This window comes from Oncorhynchus nerka, linkage group LG27, assembly GCF_034236695.1.
Source record: "Oncorhynchus nerka isolate Pitt River linkage group LG27, Oner_Uvic_2.0, whole genome shotgun sequence".
NCBI classification, from domain to species: Eukaryota; Metazoa; Chordata; class Actinopteri; order Salmoniformes; family Salmonidae; genus Oncorhynchus; species Oncorhynchus nerka.
In genome coordinates, this window is record NC_088422.1 from 38,183,846 (window position 1) to 38,210,011 (window position 26,166).

The window sequence follows — 26,166 nt, forward strand, 5'->3', positions numbered from 1 at the left end:
TTAAAAAGTTATCATTTTTTTAGGTAAATCTATACTAAATATAATCATGTCACCAAATAATTTATTAAAACACACTATTCTGCAATGAAGGTCTGCAGTAGCCTCAAAAGCACTCGGTAGTGTAGCATCATGGTGTAGCCGGAGGACAGCTATCTTCCGTCCTCCTCTGGGTACATTGACTTCAATACAAAACCTAGGAGGCTCATGGTTCTCACCCCCTTCCATAGACTTACACGTTAATTATGACATATTCCAGAGGACGTCCTCCAAACTTTCAGAGCTCCTGTAGCATGAATCAACATCTTGTCCACCCAATCAAAGGATCAGAGATCATAAGCTTAAGCATAAGCTACAGCTAGCTAGTACTGCAGTGCATACAATCTGGTGTTTAGTTGACTCAAAGAGAGAGAAAGAGAACAGTTGAACAGTTTTTAACAAATACATTCTTTTCAAAATGAAGAGATAGATTGTCATTTTTTTCACATTCAGTTTCACTTACTTAGCTCGCAAATGCAGCTAGCTAGTTTAGCTTACTCAAACACCCTGCTCAAACAGAGGGATGCTATGTTAACTAGCTGGCTATGACTATCCAACACAGCACTGGAACTCTTCCAGGTCAAGGTAAGCTTTTGGTTTTATTAATTTGTTGCCACGGGGCCCACTGGTGTAAGTGCTAAACTTCTTACTGACTGGACCCTAACTTTACGTTATAGCGTACAGTGGGGCAAAAAAGTATTTAGTCAGCCACCAATTGTGCAAGTTCTCCCACTTAAAAAGATGAGAGAGGCCTGTAATTTTCATGTCCAGTATGAACACCTTCATTTTGCTGCTTGGTTCATTATATCTTTGTCTGGCAGCTCCAGTAAGTCAAAATACACAATAACCCTTTGAATGTCTTTATCATATTCATCTGTCTCAAAGTCTCCTTTAAAACTTGTTTCGTTAGAAAAACTTGTCAGGAAGGCCAGAGGTTTGAGCTATGAGGTAAGCTGTGTGTTATTGCACTAGCCAGACCATATAGTGGTTGGGGTTGAAAGATATACATTTCATTTTCATGGCATGATATTGTTTTACATTCTCATCACTGACCCCATCCCCTTACGTGATCTAGGTACCATACTGACAAAGATTGGTCAGCAGAGGAAACATCGGAAACAAACCTGGACTCCCCGTGCTACAGAACTCTTCCCCAGGTCACATATAGATTGACCCCTCATACCCTAACCCCTGTAACCAGTTTCCAAATAGATTGAATCCCTATTCCACAAATGTCTTTGCCATGAATCCATACTAGGCAAACAGGTTCCCTTTATCTCCAACTATTGGGAGTACAGCCTCCTATCATAATCCTAGAGACCAGCTAGTACCCCGACTCTAGTCCCTACTCCAGTGGCAGAGACTCAAGAAGACGTTAACCCTTCACCAGCCACGAGGACACTCGACAAAGAGCCAGAAACTCATTGGAGAAAACCCTTGTAGCTACTGTTTAGTAATGGAACTAGCTTTAAAACATTCTGACTTGCTTTTTATTAAATACATGACTTTTGTATTATCTATGGCGCTGCAATATCTAATCAGCTGTTGAACTGCTCAAGCTGTTGGGATTTGTCTAAGGTAACCATGCCTCAAGTATCTTTAAACTTTTGTGCTTTTAAGGGTCATCTATCAGCTCTGTGTAATTACTTTTCTCTACAACTAAAACATGTATAACAAATATTTGTTATGAGTTCTGTATCAAATGTTTTTCTAAAGTAACTGAATACTATTTTACTAACAGTAGAGAATAATCAGCCAACATGTGAATAAAGTCTTGGCAAACTGCTCTTACGTGGATAATGTTTATTCAAAAAGTAGAGAGAATCAAGACCAGAACAGAATGTAGACTTAATTTACAATAAAACTCAAATGACATAGTTAAAACATCAAGTTATACACATCCATTTACACAACCTGTACATACACCCCCCCCCATAACATTTGCAATTAATTTCAAATAACTTAAATAGTTTTCTACTTAAAAGTGCAAATCCTTACACATGGATTTGAATAAGACCATGGCAATCCGGGATGTGGAGTTCACATCTTTTCTTGTGCAATGAACAATAATAACAATAATAATGTGTGAGTAGATAATGGTTCTCTTCCCATTAAACGTGTGTACTGGTAGAAGTATGTGGACACCCCTTCAAATTAGTGGATTTGGCTATTTCAGCCATACCAGTTGCTGACAGGTGTACAAAATCGAGCATACCGCCATGCAATCTCCATAGACAAACACTACAGAGTTCCAAAAATCCTCTGGAAGCAATGTCAGCACAAGAACTGTTCATCGGGAGCTTCATGACATGGATTTCCATGGCCGAGCAGCCGCACGCACACAAGCCTAAAATTACCATGTGCATTGCCAAGCGTCGGCTGGAGTGGTGTAAAGCTCGCCGCCATTGGACTCTGGAGCAGTAGAAATGCGTTCTCTGGATTGATGAATCAGGCTTCACCATTTGTCAGTCCGACGGACTAATCTGGGTTCGGTAGATGCCAGGAGAACACTACCTGCCCGAATGCATAGTGCCAACTGTAAAGTTTGGTGGAGGGGGAAAAAAGGTCTGGGGCTGTTTTTCATGGTTCGGGCTAGGCCCCTTGGTTCCAGTGAAGGAAAATCTTAATGCTACAGCATACAATGACATTCTGTGCTTTTTACTTTGTGGCAACAGTTTGGGGAAGGACCTTTGTTTCAGCATGACAATACCCCCATCCACAAAGCAAGGTCCATGGAGAAATGGTTTGTCGAGATTGGTGTGGTAGAACTTGACTAGCTTGCACAGAGCCCTGACCTCAACCCCATCGAACAACGTTGGGATGAATTGGAACCCCGACTGCAAGCCAGGCCTAATTGCCCAACCTCACTAATGCTTTTGTGGCTGCATAGAAGCAATACCCCGCAGCAATGTTCCAACATCTAGTGGAAAGCCTTCCCAGAGGAGTGGAGGCTTTTAAAGCAGCAAAGGTGGGGACCAACTCCATATTAATGCCCATGATTTTGGAATGAGATGTTCGATGAGCAGGTGTCCACATACCTTTGGTCATGTATAGTATGTATGTATGCATGCATGCATGTAAGGATGGCTGGGGCAGGTCAGTATTACAGGAGTTACATACTCTGGTTGAAAACAACAGGGTTGAAGAGAGGGAATTCTCCAAGTCACAAGGCATGATAAGGTGAGAATGGTAGCGAATTGTTAATATTCTGACACTGTAGGGCAGACGAGAGGGTGAATCTCTACAACCCTCTCCAGGGGTAGCTAGTGGGGAACCCACACACGCTATTGGGCTATACATGCGTCTGTCTATGCATGCAGCCAATGCAAAGGAAACCGAAAAACTATCACCACAAGCAGATAATATATTACAGTATACTTCATATGTCACCTGAGCAGTCTACTGTTAACTCTACTGGACAAGAAGAATTGAACTGGAACTCAGGCTGTGAAGAAAATTTAAAAAAGGTTTAGACATTACAATAAAACAAAAAAGCATAGAGACAAAACACTAAAAAGCCTCAGTCTTGTGTGTTGTGGGTCAGGAGGACTGTGTTCAGTAACTGTGTGAGATTGGTCTGGTGGTGCAGGACTAAGACTTCTGCTCCGCTCCTGCAGCAGACGCGGCCGTACTCTCCGGCTTAAGGATCTGATAGGTGATGAGATACTCTGGGTAGGCCTGCAAACACACACAGAAGCCAATGAGAAGAGCAAATACACTGAACTAAAATATTAAAAATGCAACAATTTTATAGATTTACAGTTCATATAAAGAATTCAGTCAATTGAAATAAATGAATTCGGCCCTAATCTATGGATTTCACATGACTGGAGAATATAGATATGCCTGTTGGTCACAGATGCCTTTAAAAAAAAAGTAAGGAAGTGGATCAGAAAACCAGTCAGTATCTGGCATGACCACCATTTGCCTCGTGCAGCGCAAAATCTCCTTCACATCGAGTTGATCAGGCTGTTGATTGTGGCCTGTGGAATGTTGTCCCACTTCAATGGCTGTGCAAAGTTGCTGGATATTGTCAGGAACTGGAACACATTGTCTTACATACTGTCGTACACATCGATCAAGAGCATCCGAAACATGCTCATTGGGTGACATGTCTGGCGAGTATGCATTAACTGGGACATTTTCAGCTTCTAGGAATTGTGTACAGATCCATGCGACCGTGCATTATCATGCAGAAACATGAGGTGATGATGGCAGATGAATGGCATGACAACGGGCCTCAGGATCTCGTCACGGTGTCTCTGTTCATTCAAATTGCCATCAATAAAATGCAAGTGTGTTTGTTGTCCATAGCTTATGCCTTGACATACCACAACCCCACCGCCACCACGAGGCACTCTGTTCACAACGTTGACATCAGCAAACCGCTAGCCCACAGAATGCCATACAAGCCGTTTGCATCTGCCCGGTACAGTTGAAACCAGGATTATTCTGTGAAGAGCACACTTCTCCACGGTGCCTGTGGCCATCAAAGGGGAGTATTTGCTCACCGAAGTAGGTTACAACACCGAACTGCAGTCAGATCAAGACCCTGATGAGGACGACGCACACGCAGATGAGCTTCCCGAGATGGTTTCTGACAGTTTGTGCAAAATTTCTTCAGTTGCACAAACCCAGTTTCATCAGCTCTCCAGGTGACTGGTCTCAGACGATCCCACAGGTGAAGAAGCAGGATGTGGAGGTCCTGGGCTGGCGTGTTTACATGTGGTCTGCGGTTTTGAGGCCTGTTAGACGTACTGCCAAATTCTTTACCATAAGCTGCCTCCAACATTGATTTAGAGAAATGAACATACATACAGCTCTGGTGGCCATTCCTGCATTAAGCATGCCAATTGCACACTCCCTCAAATCTTTAGACATCTGTGGCATTGGGCTGTGTGACAAAACTGCACATTGTAGAGTGGCCTTGTATTATCCCCAACACAAGGTGCACCTGTGTAATGATCATGCCGTTTAATCAGATCTTGATATGCCACACCTGTGAAGTGGATGGATATCTTGGCAAAGGAGAAACACTCACTAACAGGGATGTAAACAAATGTGCACAAAATATGTGAAACAGCTTTTTGTTCTTATGGAAAATTTCAGGGAGATCTTATTTCAGCTCATGAAACATGGGACCAACACTTTACGTGTTGCGTTTATATTTTTGTTCAGTGTAATGGAGTACAAATTATTTTCCATTGTGGATACTTTTTAGTCCAGGTCGAGGCTTAATCTGTGTCCATAATGTCTGGAATTGCCTTCGGGTATAAATAAAGTTGTATTGAATGGAGTTGAAATCTCACCTGCTCTCCTCTGTAGATGACATACTCTGCGTAGGCCAGGCCGTTGACGCTGGGCCGGCCAATCACAGAGTGATGTCCAGGGGGGGCGTGGGCCATCTTCATGGCACTGAACTGGAGGAAGGACTTCCCCAGGGTTACACGGCAGAATAACATCTGCCTGAAGGTCACAAAGAACAGGGAGAAGAGGTGTCAAATTATGTTTCACTAATGATGTTTCACAATTAACAAATCTCCGATGAAGGCCGGAATTGATTGATTAATTGAGGGGCACTAGTTTGGCAACAGTGGTATAGAATGCTCTCGAGTCATCAAGTGCTCTCTTTTCATGACTTAGAGTAGTAAAGCCTTAAATGCACCTAAATGTGTTCTTTCTATAGATCATGTCTCACCTGTGGCACAGGTAACAGGAGCGGTCTTTGTGAGTGGGGCATCCGGTGCCACCCCCGATGCCATAAACATACTGGTTACTCTTAGAGGAGTTCTCAGCAAAGTAGATCCCTGCTCCAAACATCCCTCCGATGTACGCATGCCGCTCGTCAAAACCTTTGTGGATGATGGCATTTATGAACGGAGAACCTGGAGAACCAAAAAACATGAAACAAGAACAATGTCAAATACGATTGAAATTGACATCGCTAAAAATAAATAAATGATAAACAGGGTTAACATTTATCCAGTGATGATCAGTTAAGACATTATTGGCATTAAGAAATAACAAGGAGCGTGGTAAAAAATAAATAAAACCGGTTATAATATATGTCTTGTTACCATGGAAGAGCATGCGCTCATTGTGGTGGTTGTGGTTCTCGTCCGATATCTCCTTCTGGCGGTGTGTGTATCGCTCCCGCAGCTTCTTGTTGACCACCTTCTGGATCTGCATGGACACACAGACAGGAATCAACTAGAGAAGCAATAGAGGACTTCTAATATTCCTTCCTTTTCAGAAGATGGGATTGTTAACACTGCCCGAGTTCCTGAAACCATAGTGGATTCTTACCAACCAATAACTGTGATCAAGGGTAGTACCAAAGTAAAGATGTGTGTATTTCTATCTCAAAGAGATCCATCATATGAGCAAATGTAGATGGTAGTGTGTGTAGTACTGTAATTGAATGTAAAGCTGACCTTGATGACGTTGTATCTGCTGAACACCCCTCCTGCGTTCCCTCCATCCCGGTGTTCTCTGATGCTACTTTGCATCTTGAGCAGAGAGAAGAAAAAGTTAGTCTTAAAAAGCACAGGATTTCATTACATTTCTCCAAACATGGCACTCTTTCACCCTTGAGTAGATTTGCAAAGGGAGGGTATATGATCAGAAACTATTAGAATTTTGGTAACCATCAAGGAATATTTTTTTTTCCCCCCGACGACATCTAGTGGCGTTTCCGGGTACTTTAGATAAGAGGCGTCTTATCTCTGGCCCCCTGTTTAACATGTTTTAAAAAAAATACATTTAAATAAAGGAAAAACGGAATAACATCCTAAATATAAAACAATCAACTTAATGACTACCATTGCTGTTAAATATGAGGGTTTCAGCATGAAATTGTAAAATAAATAAAACATTTTTATAAAAATGTCAATATGACCTTGTTGTAAATGTTTTGGGGCAAAACTGGTTGCAATTGGGGGAAAAAAGTCAATAGTTGGAAAATAATGCAATTGTTGATTAGATGCTTTAATTTTTTGGGGGCTATTTTCTAGGCTACACATATTAAACATTAATACTTTGACAGTACCAGTCAAAGGTTTGGACACCTAATCATTATAGGGGTGGAATTTATTTTCAACAAATGTTCTAACTTGTAGAATCATAGTGAAAACATCAAAACTATAAATAACACATATTGAATCATGTAATAACTACTCTTCCCCAAAAAGTGTTAGAAAAAAATCTTAATATATTTTCTAATTGAGATACTTCAAAGTACCCACCCTTTGCCTTGATGACAGCTTTGCACACTCTTGGCATTCTCTCAACCAGCTTCATGGGGTAGTCATCGGGAATGCATTTCACTTAACAGGTGTGCCTTGTTACAAATTTGTGGAATTTCTTGCCTTCTTAATGCATTTGAGCCAAGCCTCAGAAATTGCAGCCCATATAAATGCTTCAGAGTTCAAGTAAAATACATCTCAACATCAACTGTTCAAATTTGAGATTTTCAGTTCCAACCGCCTTGTCTTTGTGAGATGCAGAGTAGGTGAATGGATGATCTCGACATATGTGGTTCCCACCGTGAAGCAGGGAGGAGCAGGTGTGATGGTGCTTTGCTAGTGACACTCATTGATTTATTTAGAATTCAAGGCACACTTAACCAGCATGGCTTCAACAGCATTCTGCAGCAATACGCCATCCTATCTGGTTTGCGCTTAGTGGGACTATCATTTGTTTTTCAACAGCAGAATGACCCAACACACCTCCAGGCTGTGTAAGGGCTATTTGACCCAGAAGGAGAGTGATGGAGTGCTGCATCAGATGACCTGGCCTCCACAATCACCCGATCTCAACCCAATTGAGATGGTTTGGTATAAGTTGGAGCGCAGAGTGAAGGAAAAGCAGCAAACAAGCGCTCAGCATATGTGGGAACCCCTTCAAGACTGTTGGAAAAGCAATTCAGGTGTAGCTGGTTGAGAGAATGCAAAGCTGTCAAAGGCAAAGAGCTGCTACTTTGAAGAATCTCAACTATAAAATATATTTTGATTTGTTTAACACTTATTTAGTTACTACATGATTCCATATGTGTTATTTCATAGTTTTGATCTCGTTATTTTTATTTTGTAGAATAATAATGAAAAAAAAAAACCTGGAATGAGAAGGTGTCCAAACTTTTGACTGGTACTGTCTGTGTGTGTGTGTGTGTGTGTGTGTGTGTGTGTGTGTGTGTGTGTGTGCTAAATAACACACAGTCAAAGGTTTGGACACAACTACTCATTCCAGGTTTTTTTCTTCATTATTATTCTACAAAATGCCAGGAGTAGGCTATCTGCCCCAATGCATAACTGTAAAGTTTGGTGGCGGATGAATAAACGGTCTGGGGCGGTTTTTCATGATTCGGTCTAGGCCCCTTAGTTCCAGTGAAGGGAACGTATAACTTAATGCTACAGCATACAATGACATTCTAGATGATTCTGTGCTTCCAACTTTGTGGCAACAGTTTGGGGAAAGCCCGTTCCTGTTTCAGCATGGTAATGCCCCTTACACAATGCAAGGTCCATACCGAAATGGTTTGTCGATCAGTGTGGAAGAACTTGACTGTCCTGCACAGAGCCCTAAACTCAACCCCATCGAACACCTTTGAGATTAATTGGAACGCCGACTGCGAGCCAGGCCTAATCGCCCAACATCAGTACCCAACTTCACTAATGCTCTTATGGCTGAATGGAAGCAATGCAGCAATGTTTCAACATCTAGTGGAAAGCCTTCCCAGAATAGTGGAGGCTGTTATAGCAGCAAAGGGGGGTGAAAATCCATATTAATGCCAAGGATTTTGGAAAGAGATGTTCAACGAGCAGGTGTCCACATAATTTGTCAATCGCATTCCACACTGCCCTTTCCCACCTGGACAAAAAGAACACCTCTGTGAGTTCAATACCATAGTGCTCTCAAAGCTCATCACTAAGCTAAGGACCCTGGGACTAAACACCTCTCTCTGCAACTGGATCCATGACTTTCTGATGGGTTGCCCCCAAAGAGTAAGCAACCCCACACCTGCCAGGCTGATCCTCAACACTGGGGCCCCTCAGGAGTGAGTGCTTATTCCCCTCCTGTACTCCCCGTTCACACACGACTGCAAGGCCAAGCACAACTCCAACACCATCATTAAGTTTGCTGACGACACAACAGTGGTAGGCCTGATCACCGACAACGATGTCACAGTGTATAGGGAGGAGGTCAGAGACCTGGCAGTGTGGTGCCAAGACAACAACCTCTCCCTCATTGTGAGCAAGACAATGGAGATGCTAGTGGACAACAGGATAAGGATGGCCGATTAACATCAAAGGGGCTGTAGTGGAGAGTTTCAAGTTCCTTGGTGTCCACATCACCAACAAACTATCACAGTCGTGAAGAGGGTACAACGCCACTTGTTCCCCCTCAGGAGACTGAAAAGATTTGGCATGGGCCCCCAGATCATCAAAAGGTTCTACAGCTGCACCATCGAGAACATCCTGACCGGTTGCATCACCGCCTGGTATGGCAACTGCTTGGCATCTAACCATAAGGCGCTATAGAGGGTAGTGCGTACAGCCCAATACATCACTGGGGCCAAGCTTCCTGCCATCCAGGACCTATATACTAGGAAGGACCTAAAAAATTGTCAAAGTCTCCAGCACCCAAGTCATAGACTGTTCTCTCTGCTACCAAACTGCAAGTGGAACCGGAGCGCCAAGTCTAGGTCCAAAAGTCTCCTTAACAGCTTCTATCACCAAGCTATAAGACAGCTGAACAATTAATCAAATGCCCACCCAGACTTTTTACATTGACCCCCCCCCCCCTTCGTTTTTACACTGCTGCTACTCGCTGTGTATTATCTATGCATAGTCACTTTACACCTACCTACATATACAAATTACCTCGACTAACCTGTACCCCCACAAATTGTCTCGGTAATGGTACCCCCTGTATATAGCATCGTTTATGTTATGTAATAAAAAAAAATACTTTAGAAAATATTTACTAAATAAACGTAACCATTTCTTGAACTGCATTGTTTGTTAAGGGCTAGTAAATAAGCATTTCACAGTAAGCAAGCATTTCACAGTAAACATTTTCAGCACGTGACAAATAACATTTGATTTGACACACACATCTGTCTGTACCCACCTCCTCCTCCACTGATTGGCCCTCTTTGTCGTCAGGGGCTAGATCGATGAGGACCGTGCCCTGGTTGGCACAGTGGAATGTCAGGTACGGGTTGGCACCTGGAGAACAAACAAAGCACCTGTTACACACTCATACTTGGTTATATATTGGGGTGGTTTTTCACCTATACTTTAAGGGCAAGTATACCAGACACATATTGGGCCTAATCCTGAACTACAAATAACCTTCAATAGAGAATCTCCATTCCAGGAATAGGAAGAAAAGTCTGGGAAGTATTTGATGCAACAATAAATGGGAAACATCACATCAGCGCCTCAGAGATTTCTCTGGGAATGTCCTGACCTTGTTGTCCCCCCAGCAGCCTCTCCACTCCCTTGATGAGTTTGTGTCGGTGGCCGTAAGCGTTGATCCCAATCTCCTTCAGTTCCTCGTGACCCATGTCAGCCAGCACATCCAGAGAGATCTGGGAAAGAACAGGACATTTCGTACAGAGCAGGGATCCTGAACTGTGACATGACAACAGCTACTCCAAGAGGGGCAAATATAGATAAAATATCAGTCTAATTAGAAGCCCTATTAAATAAAAAATTATAACATGAAACCCAAATCAATGAACACTCACCTGTTCTCTCTCAAAGATTTCCCTTATATGCTCCAGACCCAAGCTCTTCAGGAACTGACCGATGTTCATGTCCAACATCGCCACTGGAATACAAACACCACAAGAGCAAATTCAGAATGTGAGTAAAATGACTGATTCATCTGTACTGAACAAGTTTTCAACCATATTCTACAAAAACTAGTAGAATATCAGCTGCTTGCTAAAACCCAGCTCAGTTTCGATCCAGGCTCTTCATCTATACTTACATTCACCCTCCTTCCTGTCGGAGCCTGCGGCCCCGTCGGCCACTCCGGAGGTCCCTGTGGCCCCGAGCTCATTGAGGGGCCCAGTCAGGTTGTCGATGCTGCTGGCTGCAGACAGGCAAGAGGGCGTGGAGGCTGGGGAGATGACCGAGCCTGCACTGACCACTGTGGCCTGGGGCTTGAAGCAGCTGGGCAGGGCATCCGGGGGCATGGCATCCATCAGCAGGGCACGGATGTCATCAGCCTGAAAGAGGGGGACATAATTAGAGAGAAGTCACAGGTGAGAAGGGGCTCGAATTGTTGGCATAATCCCTAAAATAGAATAGGAGATATATATATATATATATATATTCAGAAATTATTCAGACTCGTTGACTTTTTCCACATCTTGTTACGTTACAGCCTTATTATAAAAAGGATATATATATATATATATATACATGTTTTAATCACACCCATAATACCACACCCATAATGACAAAGCAAAAACAGGTTTAGAAATTTTTGCCAATTTATTACAAATATAAAACAGAAATAACTTATTTACATAAGTATTCAGAGCCTTTGCTATGATACTCGAAATTGAGCTCATGTGCATCCTGTTTCCATTAATCATCCTTGAGATGTTTCTATAACTTGATGATTCCACCTGTGATAAATTCAATTGATTGGACATTATTTGGAAAGGCACACCAGCCTAGATAAGGTCCCACAGTTGAAATTGCATGTCAGAGCAAAAACCAAGCCATGAGGTCGAAGGAATTGACCGTAGAGCTCCGAGACAGGATTGTGTCGAGACAGATCTGGAGAAGAGTACCAAAACATTTATGCAGCATTGAAGGTCCCCAAGAACACAGTGGCCTCCATAATTATTAAATGAAAGACGTTTGGAACCACCAAGACTCTTCCTAGAGCTGGCCATCTGGCCAAACTGAGCAATCGGGGGAGAAGGGACTTGGTCAGGGAGGTGACCAAGAACCCGATGGTCACTCTGACAGAGCTCCTTTGTGGAGATCGGAGAATCTTCCAGAAGGACAACCATCTTGCAGCACTCCACCAATCAGGCCTTTATGATAGAGTGGTCAGACAGAAGCCACTCCTCAGTAAAAGGCACATGACAGCCCGCTCGGAGTTTGCCAAAAGGCAGCTAAAGACTCTCAGACCATGAGAAACAAGATTCTCTGGTCTGATGAAACCAAGATTGAACGCTTTGGTCTGAATGCCAAGCGTCACGTCTGGAGGAAACCTGGCACCATCCCTACGGTGAAGCATGGTGATGGCAGCATCATGCTGTGGGGATGGTTTTCAGCGGCAGGGACTGGAAGATTAGTCAGGATCGAGGGAAAGATGAACGGAGCAAAGTACAGAGAGATCCTTGATGAAAACCTGCTCCAGAGCACTCAGGACCTCAGACCTGGGCGAAGGTTCACATTCCAACAGGACAATGGCCCTAAGCACACATGCAAGACAACACAGGAGTGGCTTTGGGACAAGTCTCAATGTCCTTGAGTGGCCCAGCCAGAGCCTGGACTTAAACCTGATCAAACATCTATGGAGAGACCTGAAAATAGCTGTGCAGCAACGCTCCCCATCCAACCTGACCTTGAGAGGATCTGCAGAGGAGAAGGGTAGAAACTCCCCAAATACAGGTGTACCAAGCTTGTAGCGTCATACCCAAGAAGACGAGGCTGTAATCACTGCCAAAGGTGCTTCAACAAAGTACTGAGTAAAGGGTCTTTCTAAAAAACAGTGTTTGCTTTGTCATTATGGGGTAATGTGTATAGATTGATGAGAAAAAAACAACAATTTAATCAATAAAAAAAAAGTCTGTAACCTAACAAAATGTGGAAAAAGTCCAGGGGTTTAAATACTTTCCGAATGCACTGTAGATGGGGAAAAAATGGTAAGCATATCATAATTCAAGCAAATGCCTGCCATTTACAGCAAAAAACACTTGATTTTGTGGCATTGCTAACTGCTTTAACAGTAGGGGAGCAAGACGTTTTACCGTAGCCAGGTCCAGTGCGGTCTGTCCCTCCTGGTTCTTCATGGTGGGGTCTGCTCCGTGGGCCAGCAGCAGAGCACACAGCTGGGTACGGCCCTTCTGAGCTGCTTCGTGGAGCGGGGTGAAGGCCCATTTATCTGTAGCGTTCACACATGTGTTGAACTTTATCAGAAGGGCAGCAATGTCCACGTGCTGTAAGAGAAAAAGAGGAGAGAAAGAGGAAAGACAGGAGAGGAGTAGATGAGAGACAGCGGAGATGAGCAGAGAAAATAGAAGTAGCAGATGAGACACGAAAGGAGATCAGCAACACAATTGAATCATGACATGCCCAAAAACTGATGACATCCAAGCTCTTACATATCTAATCTTTCCACAAGGTCACTTTCACAGTGTGGGTGTTTTCTCCTGTCCTGTATGGTTTTGTAACCTAAACAATGCATACAATACCTAATAAGAAATCCTCCAAGCTGTTACATATTTTAGGCCAGAAGGTCACAGGGTAGGTCTTTTGTATGCATTGTCTATGCTAAAAAAAAGAACCGTATAGCATGTACAATGGGTTCCAAGGCCTCATGTAGACTTGGCACGAACTCACCCCATAGGAGGCAGCGTTGTGCAGGGGGATGAGGCCTCCTTTGTCCTGCGCATTGACGTCAGCCCCGTGCTCCAGGAGATACTCCGCCACCTCCAGGTTGTTGTAGCCAGCTACAGGAGGGGAGAAACATGAAGGATGACAACATGAAAGATATTTCTGTAATGTGTCTAAGTAATAATATAGCTCCAAATGATCTAAATTCCCAGGGTTTGATGATCTGTCATAATTATATGTAAGGAGATAAGCGTCTGTGTCTGGGTTCCACATTTGCTATTAAATGAATTGATTCCACTGCTTTACTTGCTATTACGGGATTAGGCTGGGTAACTGTAAAGCACTGACAATTGCTAATGTAAAGTGTGCTTTATAAAAATATAAAATGGATTTGATTCCATGAATAGATTCTGAGGGCTGGTACGTCCAGTACCTGCGAGGTGCAGGGGGGTGGAGTTCCGTCCCTGTGTGTCTCTACAGTTGATGTTCTCTGGGCTGCAGAGTTTCTGGACGCGGGCCAGACAGCCCTTCTTAGCAGCGTCCAGCAGCGCAGCGTCTCCTCTCAGCAGGTCCTGGATGTCCGTGTCGCCATCCTTCACCATGTCCAGAGGCATGTTACCATCACGGTTCTTCTTGGTGGGGTCCGCTCCATGCTGGAGAAACATCATAAATATACACTGAACAAAAATATAAAAACGCAACAAGCAACAATAAAAAAATTCATTGAGTTACAGTTTATATAAGGAAATCAGTCAACTGAAATAAATTCATTAGGCCCTAACCTATGGTTTTCACATGACTGGGAATACAGATATGCATCTGTTGGTAACAAATAGCTTAAAAAAGGGAGGGGTGTGGATGTCTGGTTTGACCACCATTTTATTGTGGCCTGTGGAATGTTGGCTCACTCCTCTTCAATGACTGTGAAGTGGTTGGGAACTGGAACACGCCATTGTACACATTGATCCAGAGCATCCCACACATGCTCAATGGGTGAAATGTCTGGTGAGATGCAGGCCATGGAAGAACTGGGACATTTTTCAGCAATCAGGAATTGTGCACAGATCCTTGCAACATGGTGCATTGTTCATGCTGAATCATGAGGTGATGGCGGTGGATGAAAGGCACGACAATGGGCCTAAGGACCTTGTCATGGTATGTCTGTGCATTCAAATTTCCAATCAATAAAATTAATTGTGTTTGTTGTCCGTAGATTATGCCATACCATAACCCGACCACCACCATTGGGCACTCTGTTCACAACAATGAAATCAGCAAACCAGTCACCACATCTATCATCTGCCAGGTACAGTTGAAACTGGGATTCATTTGTGAAGAGCACAATTCTCCAGCATGCCAGTGGCCATCGAAGGTGAGTATTTGCCCACTGAAGTCGGTTACGATGCCCAACTGCAGTCAAAAACAAATTGACACCTGTGGCATTGTGTTGTGTGAAAACTGCACATTTTAGAGTGGTCTTTGATTGTCTCCAGCACAAGGGACACCTGTGTAATGATCATGCTGTTTAATCACCTTCTTGATATGCCACACCTGTCTGGTGGATGGACTGTCTTGGCAAAGGAGAAATGCTCCCTAACAGGGATGCAAACAAATGTGTACCAAACATTTGAGCGAAATACGTTTTTTGTACGCATGGAACATTTCTGGGATCTTTTTTCAGGTCATGACACATGGGACCAAGACTTTACATATTGTTAAGTATACATACAAACATCTCATAGTTTAATAGTTTGTTCTATTGTAGAAAATCTCTTATAGCTATACATATTTCCCTGTTTTGACTATATAAAATGCCTCCTTGTAGCCTCAGGCCATTTGGTCCTGATCATTTCAGAAGAGGCACGGGAAGACTAACCTTGAGCAGCAGTTTGCAGATCTCGTATTTGCCCTTGGCGGCAGCCTCGTGGAGCGGGGTGAACTTCCAGAGGTCAGCTACGTTCACCGATGCCCCGTGTCTCACCAGCAGCTCAGCCACCTCATAGTGACCGTAGGAGCAGGCGTTGTGGAGGGGCACCAGACCACTGCAGGACATACAGAAGAGGCTAACTAGTTACACCACCGAAGGAACAGAGATCCTATAAATGATGCATTTCAAATCATTGAAAGTTTCAAGTACCGTGTGTATTTAATGCAAAATAAAATCCAATGAAGACTTTTTCAAAACAGAATGAAAGCCTTTTTATGGACTGATGCAAAAGCCACAGTCTTGTAAAAACAGGCAGACCAAGATAATGCATTAACATTTTTACCATTTAGCAGACGCTCTTATCCAGAGTGACTTACAGGAGCAATTAGGGTTAAATGCCTTGCTCAAGGAACGAGACAAGACCAGACATAATTTTCTTTGCTTGCCGGGCTCAGGGTTTCGAACCAGCAACCTTTCAGTTACTCGCACAACTCTTTAACCTCTAGGCTACATTGTCCTCCTAGGGTGGACTAGGAGGCCAACACGTACCCTTTGTCTTTAGCATGTACGTCAGCTCCGTGATGCAGTAGGTACTCCACCACGGCCACACGGTTGTAGCCTGCAGCAAAGTGCAGAGGGGTAGAGTGACGACCCTCCAGGTCCCGACAGTTCACGTTCTGAGGAGTGCAGAGTTGCTACAACACACAGACAGAAGATCAAGCGTGAGAGGATTGAGGGAGACATCTTGGATTCGTGGTGGTATGTAGAGCATCGTTGATGCATGTAACGGGATTGAACTCACGAACCGGAGACAATGTAGCTGATCAGCTTACCTGCACAGTGTCCAAATCTCCAGCCTTGGCGGCTTCCAGAAACCGGTAGTCCACATCAGAGTTACGAGTTGGAATATTTTCTGTATGAAAGAGACCAACATTGTTAAATAACACACCGAGAGATAAAACGTTTTAAAAAACACTAAGATGTATGAGCAACATAAATCAATAGTTTCTCTATTATACATCGTGCTAACTTTCCAACATTGACTGGCATAGCCTAGAATTTACGGCCATGCATCTTACATCCACACAAGCAACATTGTCAATCACAATGTAGATAGAAGAATATGAAAAATAATCTTTGTATTTAACCAAGACGCTCTACTGCTGTACCATTGAGGATCTGCTGCACGGCCTCGTTGCCCATCTGTGAGGCAGTGAAGCCCTGCAGGGAGACGATGGCCGGGTCGGCCCCGTAGCTCAGCAGTAGCTTGCATGTCTGGATGTGGCCCGCCAGGGCTGCCCTGTGGAGGGCTGTCTGCCCCAGGGTGTCCACCGCATTTACCTGGAGGGAGGGAGGGAGACAGACAGAGGGAAGAGCCAGTCACTCAAACAGAAACATACGCACAGCTAAATATGATACATTTATTTCATGAAATATTTTGAGTCACGTTATCAGATAGAGGCTGGGAGCAAGTGAGAGAGAGAAGAGAGCTAGATGAAAAGGTACATTAAATGATATGGTAATAGTGAGACCCTGCAGTGTTCACCTTGGCTCCATGTTTCTGCAGCACGTCCAGGATGTCGTTGTGTGCTCTCTCAGCCGCTACATGCAGAGTCGTCATGAAGCTACAGACAGGACAAGAGAGAGACAGAGACAACCATTCGTACCTCACTCAGGTGCTATATGAATGCATATGGCAGTGTTTCCAGACGGCGTGCAAAGGTCCCAAAAACCCCAACACTCTCAATTGAAACCAATAGGTACCAAAGTATTTTTGGTGGGGGGAGGGGCGTCTTTTACAGTGGTAGGAGAAACACTGATACATGGTCTCTGAGTTTTAAATGGTGTCTTACTCTTTGTTCTTCTCGTTGACGTTGGCACCTTTACGCAGTAGCAGCTCGGTCACCTGCTTCCGTTTGGGGTGAGGGGAAGCAACGGCACAGTGCTGAAACAGAGGGACAACTCCTTCCATGAATCCATCACATGGTTTATGCAAAATCCTTCAGGTTTTGTACTCGTTTTATAGTGGTCATCCTAGGTTATGCATGTCACACAAACGCGTTCTGATAGAGACATAATATTATGGCACCCCTGTCCCCTATATAGTGTTCAACTTTTGACCGCGGACCACTTTTCAAAAGTAGTGCACTAAAGGAATAGTTTGCCATTTGTGACACATCCATAGCTGTATATTATGAGATAATGTTAGGTGTCAGCACTGTGACATTGAGCATTAGCCAGAAGGAGAATGGATCTCACCAGGGCTGTCTCGTTGGTCTGTGGGTGTTTGAAGCTAATGATCTCCAGAGCCAGAGTCTTCTTCACCTTGGCCATGTCTGCCTCCCGAGCTGCCTGGAGCAGCGAATGACCTTTAAACTCATCTGGATGGTAGAAAGAGGATATTGACATTAATGTGAGAAGATCTGAGTGCTCAGGCAGGCATTATCTTCAGTTTAGAAGGCGTGTGAGAGTGTGTTGTGTGCCGTCTTTGTGAATATGTGAATAGGGAGTGATGTGTGTGTGTGTGTATATAAGTATGTTTTTCTTATTTGTAAACATGTATAAGGTGGGTGTGTGTGCGTGTATGCATGTCTCCCAGCAGAACTCACAGGTGAGCCGCTCTTTGAGTTCAGGGGTGGGGGCCAAGTCCATGGCACTCTTGCTGTGGCAATTGAGCAGGTTGGGGTCAGCCCCGTGGCTCAGCAGCAGAGAACACACTTCCACACGGTTCTTAGATGCGGCCTCGTGGAGAGGGGTGAACTGCCACAGGTCCATGGCATTCACACACGCTCCATGCTGTAAACACACAGATGAGTTAATCAGTCATTCTCCATCAAAAAAGCATTGGACATTCTAAAAGTCAAATTAAAGCGGGGTTTCAATAACAGGTCTATAGAACCCTTACCTTGAGAAGAAGCTCTGTGACCTCAAAGTGTCCATAGGAGCAGGCGTTGTGAAGAGGGACCAGGCCACTGTATGACAAATATACAGCCTTTTAATTGAATGATCATCATTCATTTCAAGTTCTACAAATTAACATATTCTATCACCATGACAATATGGTTGACTTTCTCAGCTGTGAAAATGTCTGAGAATGGGTCTTAGACGAGGAAACAGGGTAATGGCTCCTAATATGATTCACTACTTTTAACCAGGGCCTATATGGCGTTTTTGCGATGCAGTCTATTTCAGAATGGTCTTACCCTTTGTCCTTGGCATGGACATCTGCCCCGTGCTGCAGCAGTAGCTGGACGATGCGTACGCGGTTGTAACCAGCCGCCAGGTGCAGTGGGGTGGACTGGAAGAGAGGACATGTTATTAGACACACAGAGCTCAGAGTCAATGCATCTCAGAACACACTGCCTTTAGGGAGCCAGAGTGAGTGAATGGCTGATTATGCTTGGAAGCAAACTGTATACACTAGGTGGTCTGTGTGTTTTCATTGCAGTCAAGGTAAATGGTGGAAGGATGCAAGCTCAGAAAGGCTATAGTCCACCCCAAAACAACAACTAGTGCTTTTTGAACTCGGATCGGTTTGATTATTAAAAAAATAAATCTATTTATACATTAAATGCATTAATGGAAATTCCAAAGGCAAAAAAATAGTGAACATTCAATTGCCATTTAATCTAACGTAGCAGGCATAAAAGTGTATCTATCGCCGTCCAAGATGGAAAGAACAGGCGCAATGGGTTATGGTCATTACCACATTCCTGAGCAGAACTAGGTTGAATATTTGCTTAATGAAAACTACAATTCTTGACTTGATTTCTCTCGTGAATGATTTGATTTCTCTCTAGAGAAACGGCAAGTTCGTCTCGCAAAAAACCTTAACTAAATGGAATTCAAGGAGTTTAACAGACGTTGGTCAATTAGTTGTTTAATAGCCCCCCACCCCATAAAAAAGTGGTTCATCGCTTAGCACTAACAACTGCCCTATCTATGCAGGTCACACACTGACACAAGCTTACCTCTGAAAATAAAGGAGAAAAGGGAAATCTGACTTCCAACATACATCAAATGAATGTGAAATGTAAACATTGAGCTAGTCAAAACAGAGTTTGTCCCCCAACTACACCCCTTACAAAACATAACATACAGGTTGCTAAAAGGCTGGCTAAGGAAGGCTTGAATCTACTGTGTATTCATAAAAATGTGTTTGTGTATGCCCATTCCAAATCACATGATGCCTATGTGAACCAAGCATTACAACGTTAGTGTACACAAAGCTGTGTCATAGATAACAGTTATCCACCCATGAGTCTACCAACAGTTGACCTTGCAGACAGAGAGGAAGAAACAGCAGCATTCATGCACTGGTATTAAGAAAAAATAAGACCACTGCACAACTCAGACATAGTGAGGATGATCACTGAATCACCAGAACACGACAGATTAACCAAATCAAATCAGGGCCCGGTTTCCCAAAAGCATCTTAAGGGAATGAATGGTCTTCAGTTCTTTTGGGAAACCGGGCCCTGACTAATAATAGGATCATTCAGTGTTCGATGAAGGCAATCACAAGGAAAGAAATGCATTAATACAAAAAGCATGAGCAGCGACGACGGCACAGCACTTAAAGATGAGGAATTATTTGTTTAGTTTTTAACCAAGGAATGTGACCTAGTCAAGACTAGAAGAAGTGAGAAGTGGACAGTGACCAAATCACAAACAGTACAAGAACTGATTGACAAAATGCAGGTGGAGGCTTCCAGACATGCGCATATGATTATGAAAAAAAGGAAAGTCACAGGCCTACAATAAATAGAATTATTGAAGAGCAAGAAGTGATTGAAACTTGGCAGAGGTGAAAGGGTGTAAAGCAGTTAGATAGAGGGGTGCAGAAAGGAGGAGGGAGCACTCTGGAAAAGCAGGCAATGTGGAATTTGAGCTCCTTTCCAAATCCAACGAGCTGAGCGGCAGTGGCCTTAGAACCACCTTCCAACCTCCACCACATGCACTAACACACACGACACCTGGGTTCAAATAGTAAGCACATCTGATTTCTTTCAAATACTTTCAGAATTTGATTGAGACTGCCTGGAGTGTCAAATGGGCGTAGTTTACACTTTTGGGACTAGTCCTACTCCATCATTACTATTGCACCAGACAAGCTCAATCACGCACAGCTAAAGTATATGAAAGAGAACAAATCGTATTTCAACCCAGGTCTGGCGCGCACACACACACACACACAAGCATTAGGGTGGGAAATATGAAAGTGACCAGTAGACCCAGGTCCATGATGTGCAATTATGAGTGAGAGCCAGCGTATTGGTCAAATAAAACACGGATTAAAGAAAAAATGTACATCACAAAAGTGCAACAATCAGGTGGCTGTTATCGAGAAACTTACCAGCATTTTTTGGGATGTTGACTGATCGACAATGTTGCCAGATTCACACAAAAAAACAAAACAAAACAAAAAATTACAAAATTGTAGCATTTTTCTTTCACAGCAAGAGAGGATACTTCTAGCCTATCACCCTTTTAAAGTAATTGAAAAACACACCAGAATTATCATTTTATATAAATTCATAGTGACACCAGGTACAATGAGTACACAGCTTAAGGGAAATGTGACTTCTCATGGCTTCTCAGAGGTATTCTTAATAAGGCAGCCAGGCTCCCTGGTTATCCCCCAAGGACAAATGGCCCAGTCATAAATCCAAATATGTTCCACCAACAAATCAGAGATGGAGGAAAAGCTGCTATGATTAGATTTTTTTTTAGGATTTCCTAAATGTCAGTTGAGAACAAGGTAATGTGCTTGGAAAACCTATATCAAAGAATATTGATTAGGATTTTAATGTATCCACTTCAGGGACCTGGTTAGCCAGAGTGAAATATGATGGCAGAAAAATACTGCTCATCCTAGTCAATAGCCTCAAGAGTACACATTACTCATGATTACGAAAAGGAGACCAAGATATGGTTTCTTGCCATCTAGGAGATTTTTGACGAGGACTTAGGACCTATTTATGAGAATGCACTGGGGGTGAAAAACAGAATATTTAAAAACTGGTGCCAAACAGGAAAAGGGGTAAACAAAAAATATAAAAATCAAAAAACAACCCAGTCCTACTCCACATTTACCAATGCAAAGTAGAGCCTTCTGACTTTTCAAGTACACACTTTCCTCAGATTGAAGTTAATTGTCTAGTCATGATGCCCGAGTAGAGAAAGGAAGGCTCTGGTGAAGCACAATGCTCTTTGATCTAAACACTCACGCATCAACAGCTAAAAACAATAACGCAAAGATTTTTATAATCCTAAACAGGCAACCTATCTACAGTATGCCGACAAAGCCTGGCATGAGTCATGACAGCAAGCCAATGACAGTGACAGTGTGCTAAAGGAGACAGAATGCAATGATTTAAAATTAAATTCCCATAACATATAGAATAGGAATGGACCTGGTTAACCATGACCTAATATTAAACAGATTTTTAGGCCTACATAAAGAAAAAGAGCTGAAAGCTTAGAGCTATTATATTCAATTAGAGCTCAAGATAAGTTTTGTTAGGAATTAGGAAAATTCAATGGATATAGGGACAGCTAGGTTATAGAAAACATTGGGTGTGCAGAAGACAGAAGATCAGTGTTTCTAGGGTTAGGGGTAATTGAGGGACCAAAATAAAAGTGAAAATATTTTTTGCCAATAAGATAAGAGCCTTAGTCTTAACCACAGCAAAACATTTTTTACTTAACTTCTACACACAAGGGGTGGTTGAACAGGGTGAGCCATGTTAATATACAATGAAACAAACGGATTACATTTCGACTCTGATCACATGAGCTAAAAATATTTTAGACAGATGGGCATCTTTTAGGTCAAATATCAGAGAAATCCATGTTGATTGATAACCGTTAAAGGGATACTGAAGGATTTTGGCCATTTATCTTCTCCCCCAGAGTCAGATGAACACGTGGATACAGTTACCATTTTTATGTCTCTGTGCAGTGTGAAAGACGTTGCTAACTAGCGTTAGTGCAATTGATAACTAGTTTTAGCGCAATGGCTGGAAGTCTATGGTAATTGCTAGCATGCTAATAGATACCATAGACACAGATAGAACAATGAGACGGATATTTCACCAGATGTATAAATATGAAGCACCCGCTTGGTGTTTCCACTTAATACAAAATATAGTAGTGAGAGGAAGCCCAGTGGCCGGCAGAAGATGAAAGGAGATGGAGTTTGGCCAACATTTAGCAAAGTGTCTCATCGATGAAACATTTGATCTCAATACAGTTTTCTGTTGCCAAAACTACAATCTGTTATGAACAGAGTGGACTACGTTTTGTAGACTTTACCCTTTGCCAAAGCTTAAAAAATTGCATTGTTTCAAAGGAATGCAAAGGTGAATTGAGTTATTACTCAGTGCACTTCACTGACTAGGCGTTACCTAAAGGAAATATGCAGACAGACGCTTGCTAGAACGGGCCAGTAGGATCTCGCTAGCTCTTGCTTGGCTCTGCCCACCTCCTTGCTTGTTCTGCCCACTATGACTCATTTGGTCCTATTGGAAACAACAGGCTGTGGTCTATCTTGGTTTGGATATATACAAATCTTTCTCACTGACTTCCAGACATAGCGCTAATGCTAGTTAGCATCTGCTCACAAAACTACATCTAACTTCCTTCATACTGGATGCAGAGACATAAAAATGGTATCCATTAGTGCATATGACTCTGGGGAAGCAGATAAATGGCTTCCTTGCCAAAATCCCAAGTATCCCTTTAAGTCAATACAGTAAATTGAGTCAAGCTTCCCCTGCTTAAATCCAATCCAATGACAAATCCTTTTCATATTATGCAGACTAGGATGAGATGATGTTTTTAATCCCCACACAACAGTGACTTTGTTTTGGTAATAAGGCTGACAGAGTTACTCCATACTTTTGTTGCCGTTGGTCACGCAAATCTTATGAACAAGTCAAACATCTGCTACAATAGTATACGACATTAACAGAATGGGTGGGGATGGAAGGTTGCGATGGTGATATTTTACCTTGCGGCCATCACTGGCATGGCAGTTGACATTTAACGGGGTCAGTAGTGCCATCAGTTTCTCCTCGTTGCCACTCCTGTAGCACACAGATAACAGAGGAGAGACATTACATATGTTGTATTAGAAAATGTGTAAAGATGTGACAGGTAACATAAAAATAGCACTGACCTTGCTGCTTCCAGGAGTTCATCCTTCTTGTACTCACCTGAATACAAAATAACAGGTTAGAACAGTACAAGGTCAAGACAAGCCATGATTTACATAAAAGGTTACAGTCCAGGTGGTTAAAGTTGCAGTCAAGTTAAAACAGAAAGACAACCTGGAACATACCCAACATAATGGAGGAGATAACTGAGTGAAAGGGGACAGTTGTATGAAACTCACCAGTGAGCACAGCCTTGGCAGAGGGGTCTGCCAGATCCAGAGCAGACTTGCCGTCCGTATTACGGATGTTGGGATCGGCGCCATGCTGGAGGAGCACTTTGTGAAGGAGACAGGAAATGGTTTCAATATTTTAATTCAAGTATAGTCTTATACCTTTGAGTTTAGAGTACTTTAATTTAACTATAGTCATGCACCTAAGTACCCTTGTAGATTACATAAATTCAATATAGTCAACATAAACCTTGTTCATTTTGGAAAAGTTAACAGTGTTGAAAGAAACAAAATAGTATATTTGGGTGGAGGAATAAAGCACTGGGAGCAGCAATATTGTGTGGACCTCTCATTCATTTATCACAGTAAAAAAAAAGGGCCCAGCACAGGTTTAGGATGTGCATGTCACCCTCATTATATTCAAAGACAAAACAAAACAGACCATCATCATGGTAATCCATCCTTACCGATGCACACATCAATCTTGCCTTTGATGGCTGCCTCGTGCAGAGGTGTGTAGTTCCAGTTGTCCCGTGCATTGGGGTCTGCACCTTGGCACAGCAGGAGACTGACCACCTCGGCATGGCCAAAGGAGCAGGCGTTGTGAAGGGGAATGAGACCACCGTCGTCTCTAGCATGCACATTAGCTCCAGTCTGTAAAAGGTGCTCAACCACATCCTTTCGTCCAAAACCTGACATGGCAACAGACAAAACCTGGTCAGTGAATACAAGTGAAGTTTCATTAGGTGTATGTAAAGGAGACACGTGGTATGCACGTCCAACTAAATGCTTACTTGCAGGTTCCTTCGACATTGCAACAACAATTAAGAAATAAAGATAAGAATATCAACATAAAGTAAATGGCTCAGTCGAACAGAATAAACATTTTAGCATAAGTACAATACAGGAAGGCACAATTTATAAGGCAGCAGGTGGCCTAGGGGTTAAGAGGTTGGGCCAGTAACTGAAAGGTTGCTGTGTAGAATCACCGAGCTGACTGTGGAAATCTGACTATGTGCCCTTCAGCAAGGCACTTAACCGTGATTCCTCCTGTAAGTCATTTTGGGTAAAAGCATCAAAATGTATAGGAGGGGGTGACCTTTTGCCTAAATGGTAAAGTAATGTCACATTCTACAAAAGAAAACTAACAAAAATACAGAGAGCAAAATATCAACAACCTAAACTACTCTTTTTTTGCAGCTCCTCTAGAATGTCAAAACGGGGTGTGCACAATTTTGTCCAAGCCCTGCACTAACAGTCCGGATTCCATAAATCAGCTGGTAACCAACCATTGCTGAACAGGGGTGTGTTAGTAATGGGTAAGAACAACAAGTTAAAACACTGGGGGTCGCCAATGATTAAATGTATTAACACCCATGGAACAACGCATCCGTGAATTTTTGAATACACTTAGTAAGTAGTTAGCAGCTACGAGGGATGAGTTAGATTTTAGGCCTTCTGTCCCCATCGGTCGGTGTGCCAAACTGTTTTTTATAGTTTGCTAGCCGTTTTCGATGGGCCTTGATCTTGGCAAACTAGCCAGATAGTTAACGTTAGCGAATAAAAATATGAACATGTATTGTTAACTAATAACTAGAGAGCCATTCCCGTCGTGACAACTACAGATTGTGATATTTTAGCACGCACAAGTAAGGCGATGTGCGAAAACACGTCAACGATCCAGCTCGCGCTGACAACAAAAACAAAGCTTGCTAGCGCTTAGCTAACCTGCAGCGAAATGTAGAGGGGTAGATTTTCGCCCGGCCATGTCCTTCGCATTAACATTCACCGAGTCTACAAGTCTCTTCACACGGGATACGTCTCCATTCCGACAGGCCTCAAATAGATCCCTGAAAGCTCCACCGATCCCGCTACTGCCGTCGCCGGGGCTCGTGCCTCCTGAACCGGGGCTCGAGACAATACTACTCTCCCCGCCGGAGGTTGTTGTGGTCGGGCTTGTGCTGCTCCCAGTGCTGAGGGCCGGGGCTGGAAGATCCGGAGAGCCCGAAGGATTCTCCATGCCTGCGCTGCATCCACGCTCACCATCCGGGGGCACTGACGTCGCTGCCACAATATCAATTGGCAGAGAGTCCGGAGGACTTACAGAAAGAGAACTGTTTCGTGGCGGAGATTGCATGTTACCCAGCTGTTGTTGCTGCGATGAGCGACGAGACACCGCCATTTTCGCAGCAGCTCACTGGAAACAAAAACAGCCTTTTTCTTAT

The 26,166-nt window shown here is 43.2% G+C and overlaps 1 protein-coding gene across 1 annotated transcript; it reads right to left on the bottom strand.

Annotated features, from left to right (window-relative positions):
• Positions 1 to 1,967: 1,967 nt before the first annotated feature.
• LOC115111743 (poly [ADP-ribose] polymerase tankyrase-1-like) lies at positions 1,968 to 26,166 on the bottom strand. Its single transcript, XM_029638111.2, has 28 exons — positions 25,670 to 26,166; positions 24,409 to 24,633; positions 23,951 to 24,046; positions 23,735 to 23,771; positions 23,567 to 23,642; positions 20,909 to 20,929; positions 18,756 to 18,850; positions 18,458 to 18,524; positions 18,162 to 18,348; positions 17,812 to 17,933; positions 17,406 to 17,497; positions 17,099 to 17,177; positions 16,722 to 16,893; positions 16,386 to 16,465; positions 16,102 to 16,247; positions 15,502 to 15,667; positions 14,059 to 14,278; positions 13,632 to 13,741; positions 13,040 to 13,228; positions 11,035 to 11,275; positions 10,790 to 10,872; positions 10,510 to 10,630; positions 10,168 to 10,265; positions 6,471 to 6,545; positions 6,114 to 6,219; positions 5,735 to 5,921; positions 5,346 to 5,502; positions 1,968 to 3,714 (listed from the first exon to the last, which is right to left on the bottom strand). The coding sequence occupies exons 1-28, from the start codon at positions 26,121 to 26,123 to the stop codon at positions 3,628 to 3,630; spliced, it is 3,789 nt and encodes a 1,262-aa protein (XP_029493971.2). The 5' UTR covers positions 26,124 to 26,166; the 3' UTR covers positions 1,968 to 3,627.

Bases quoted from the DNA above. Each gene is read 5' to 3' on its own strand.
- LOC115111743 (XM_029638111.2), bottom strand. From the start codon at position 26,123: ATGGCGGTGTCTCGTCGCTCATCGCAGCAACAACAGCTGGGTAACATG. The intron at 17,934-18,161 runs GTGAGTTCTGCT...TCTACCATCCAG, and splicing joins ACTCAAAGAGCGGCTCACCT to ATGAGTTTAAAGGTCATTCG. The intron at 6,546-10,167 runs GTGGGTACAGAC...TCTCTGCTCAAG, and splicing joins GCCAATCAGTGGAGGAGGAG to ATGCAAAGTAGCATCAGAGA.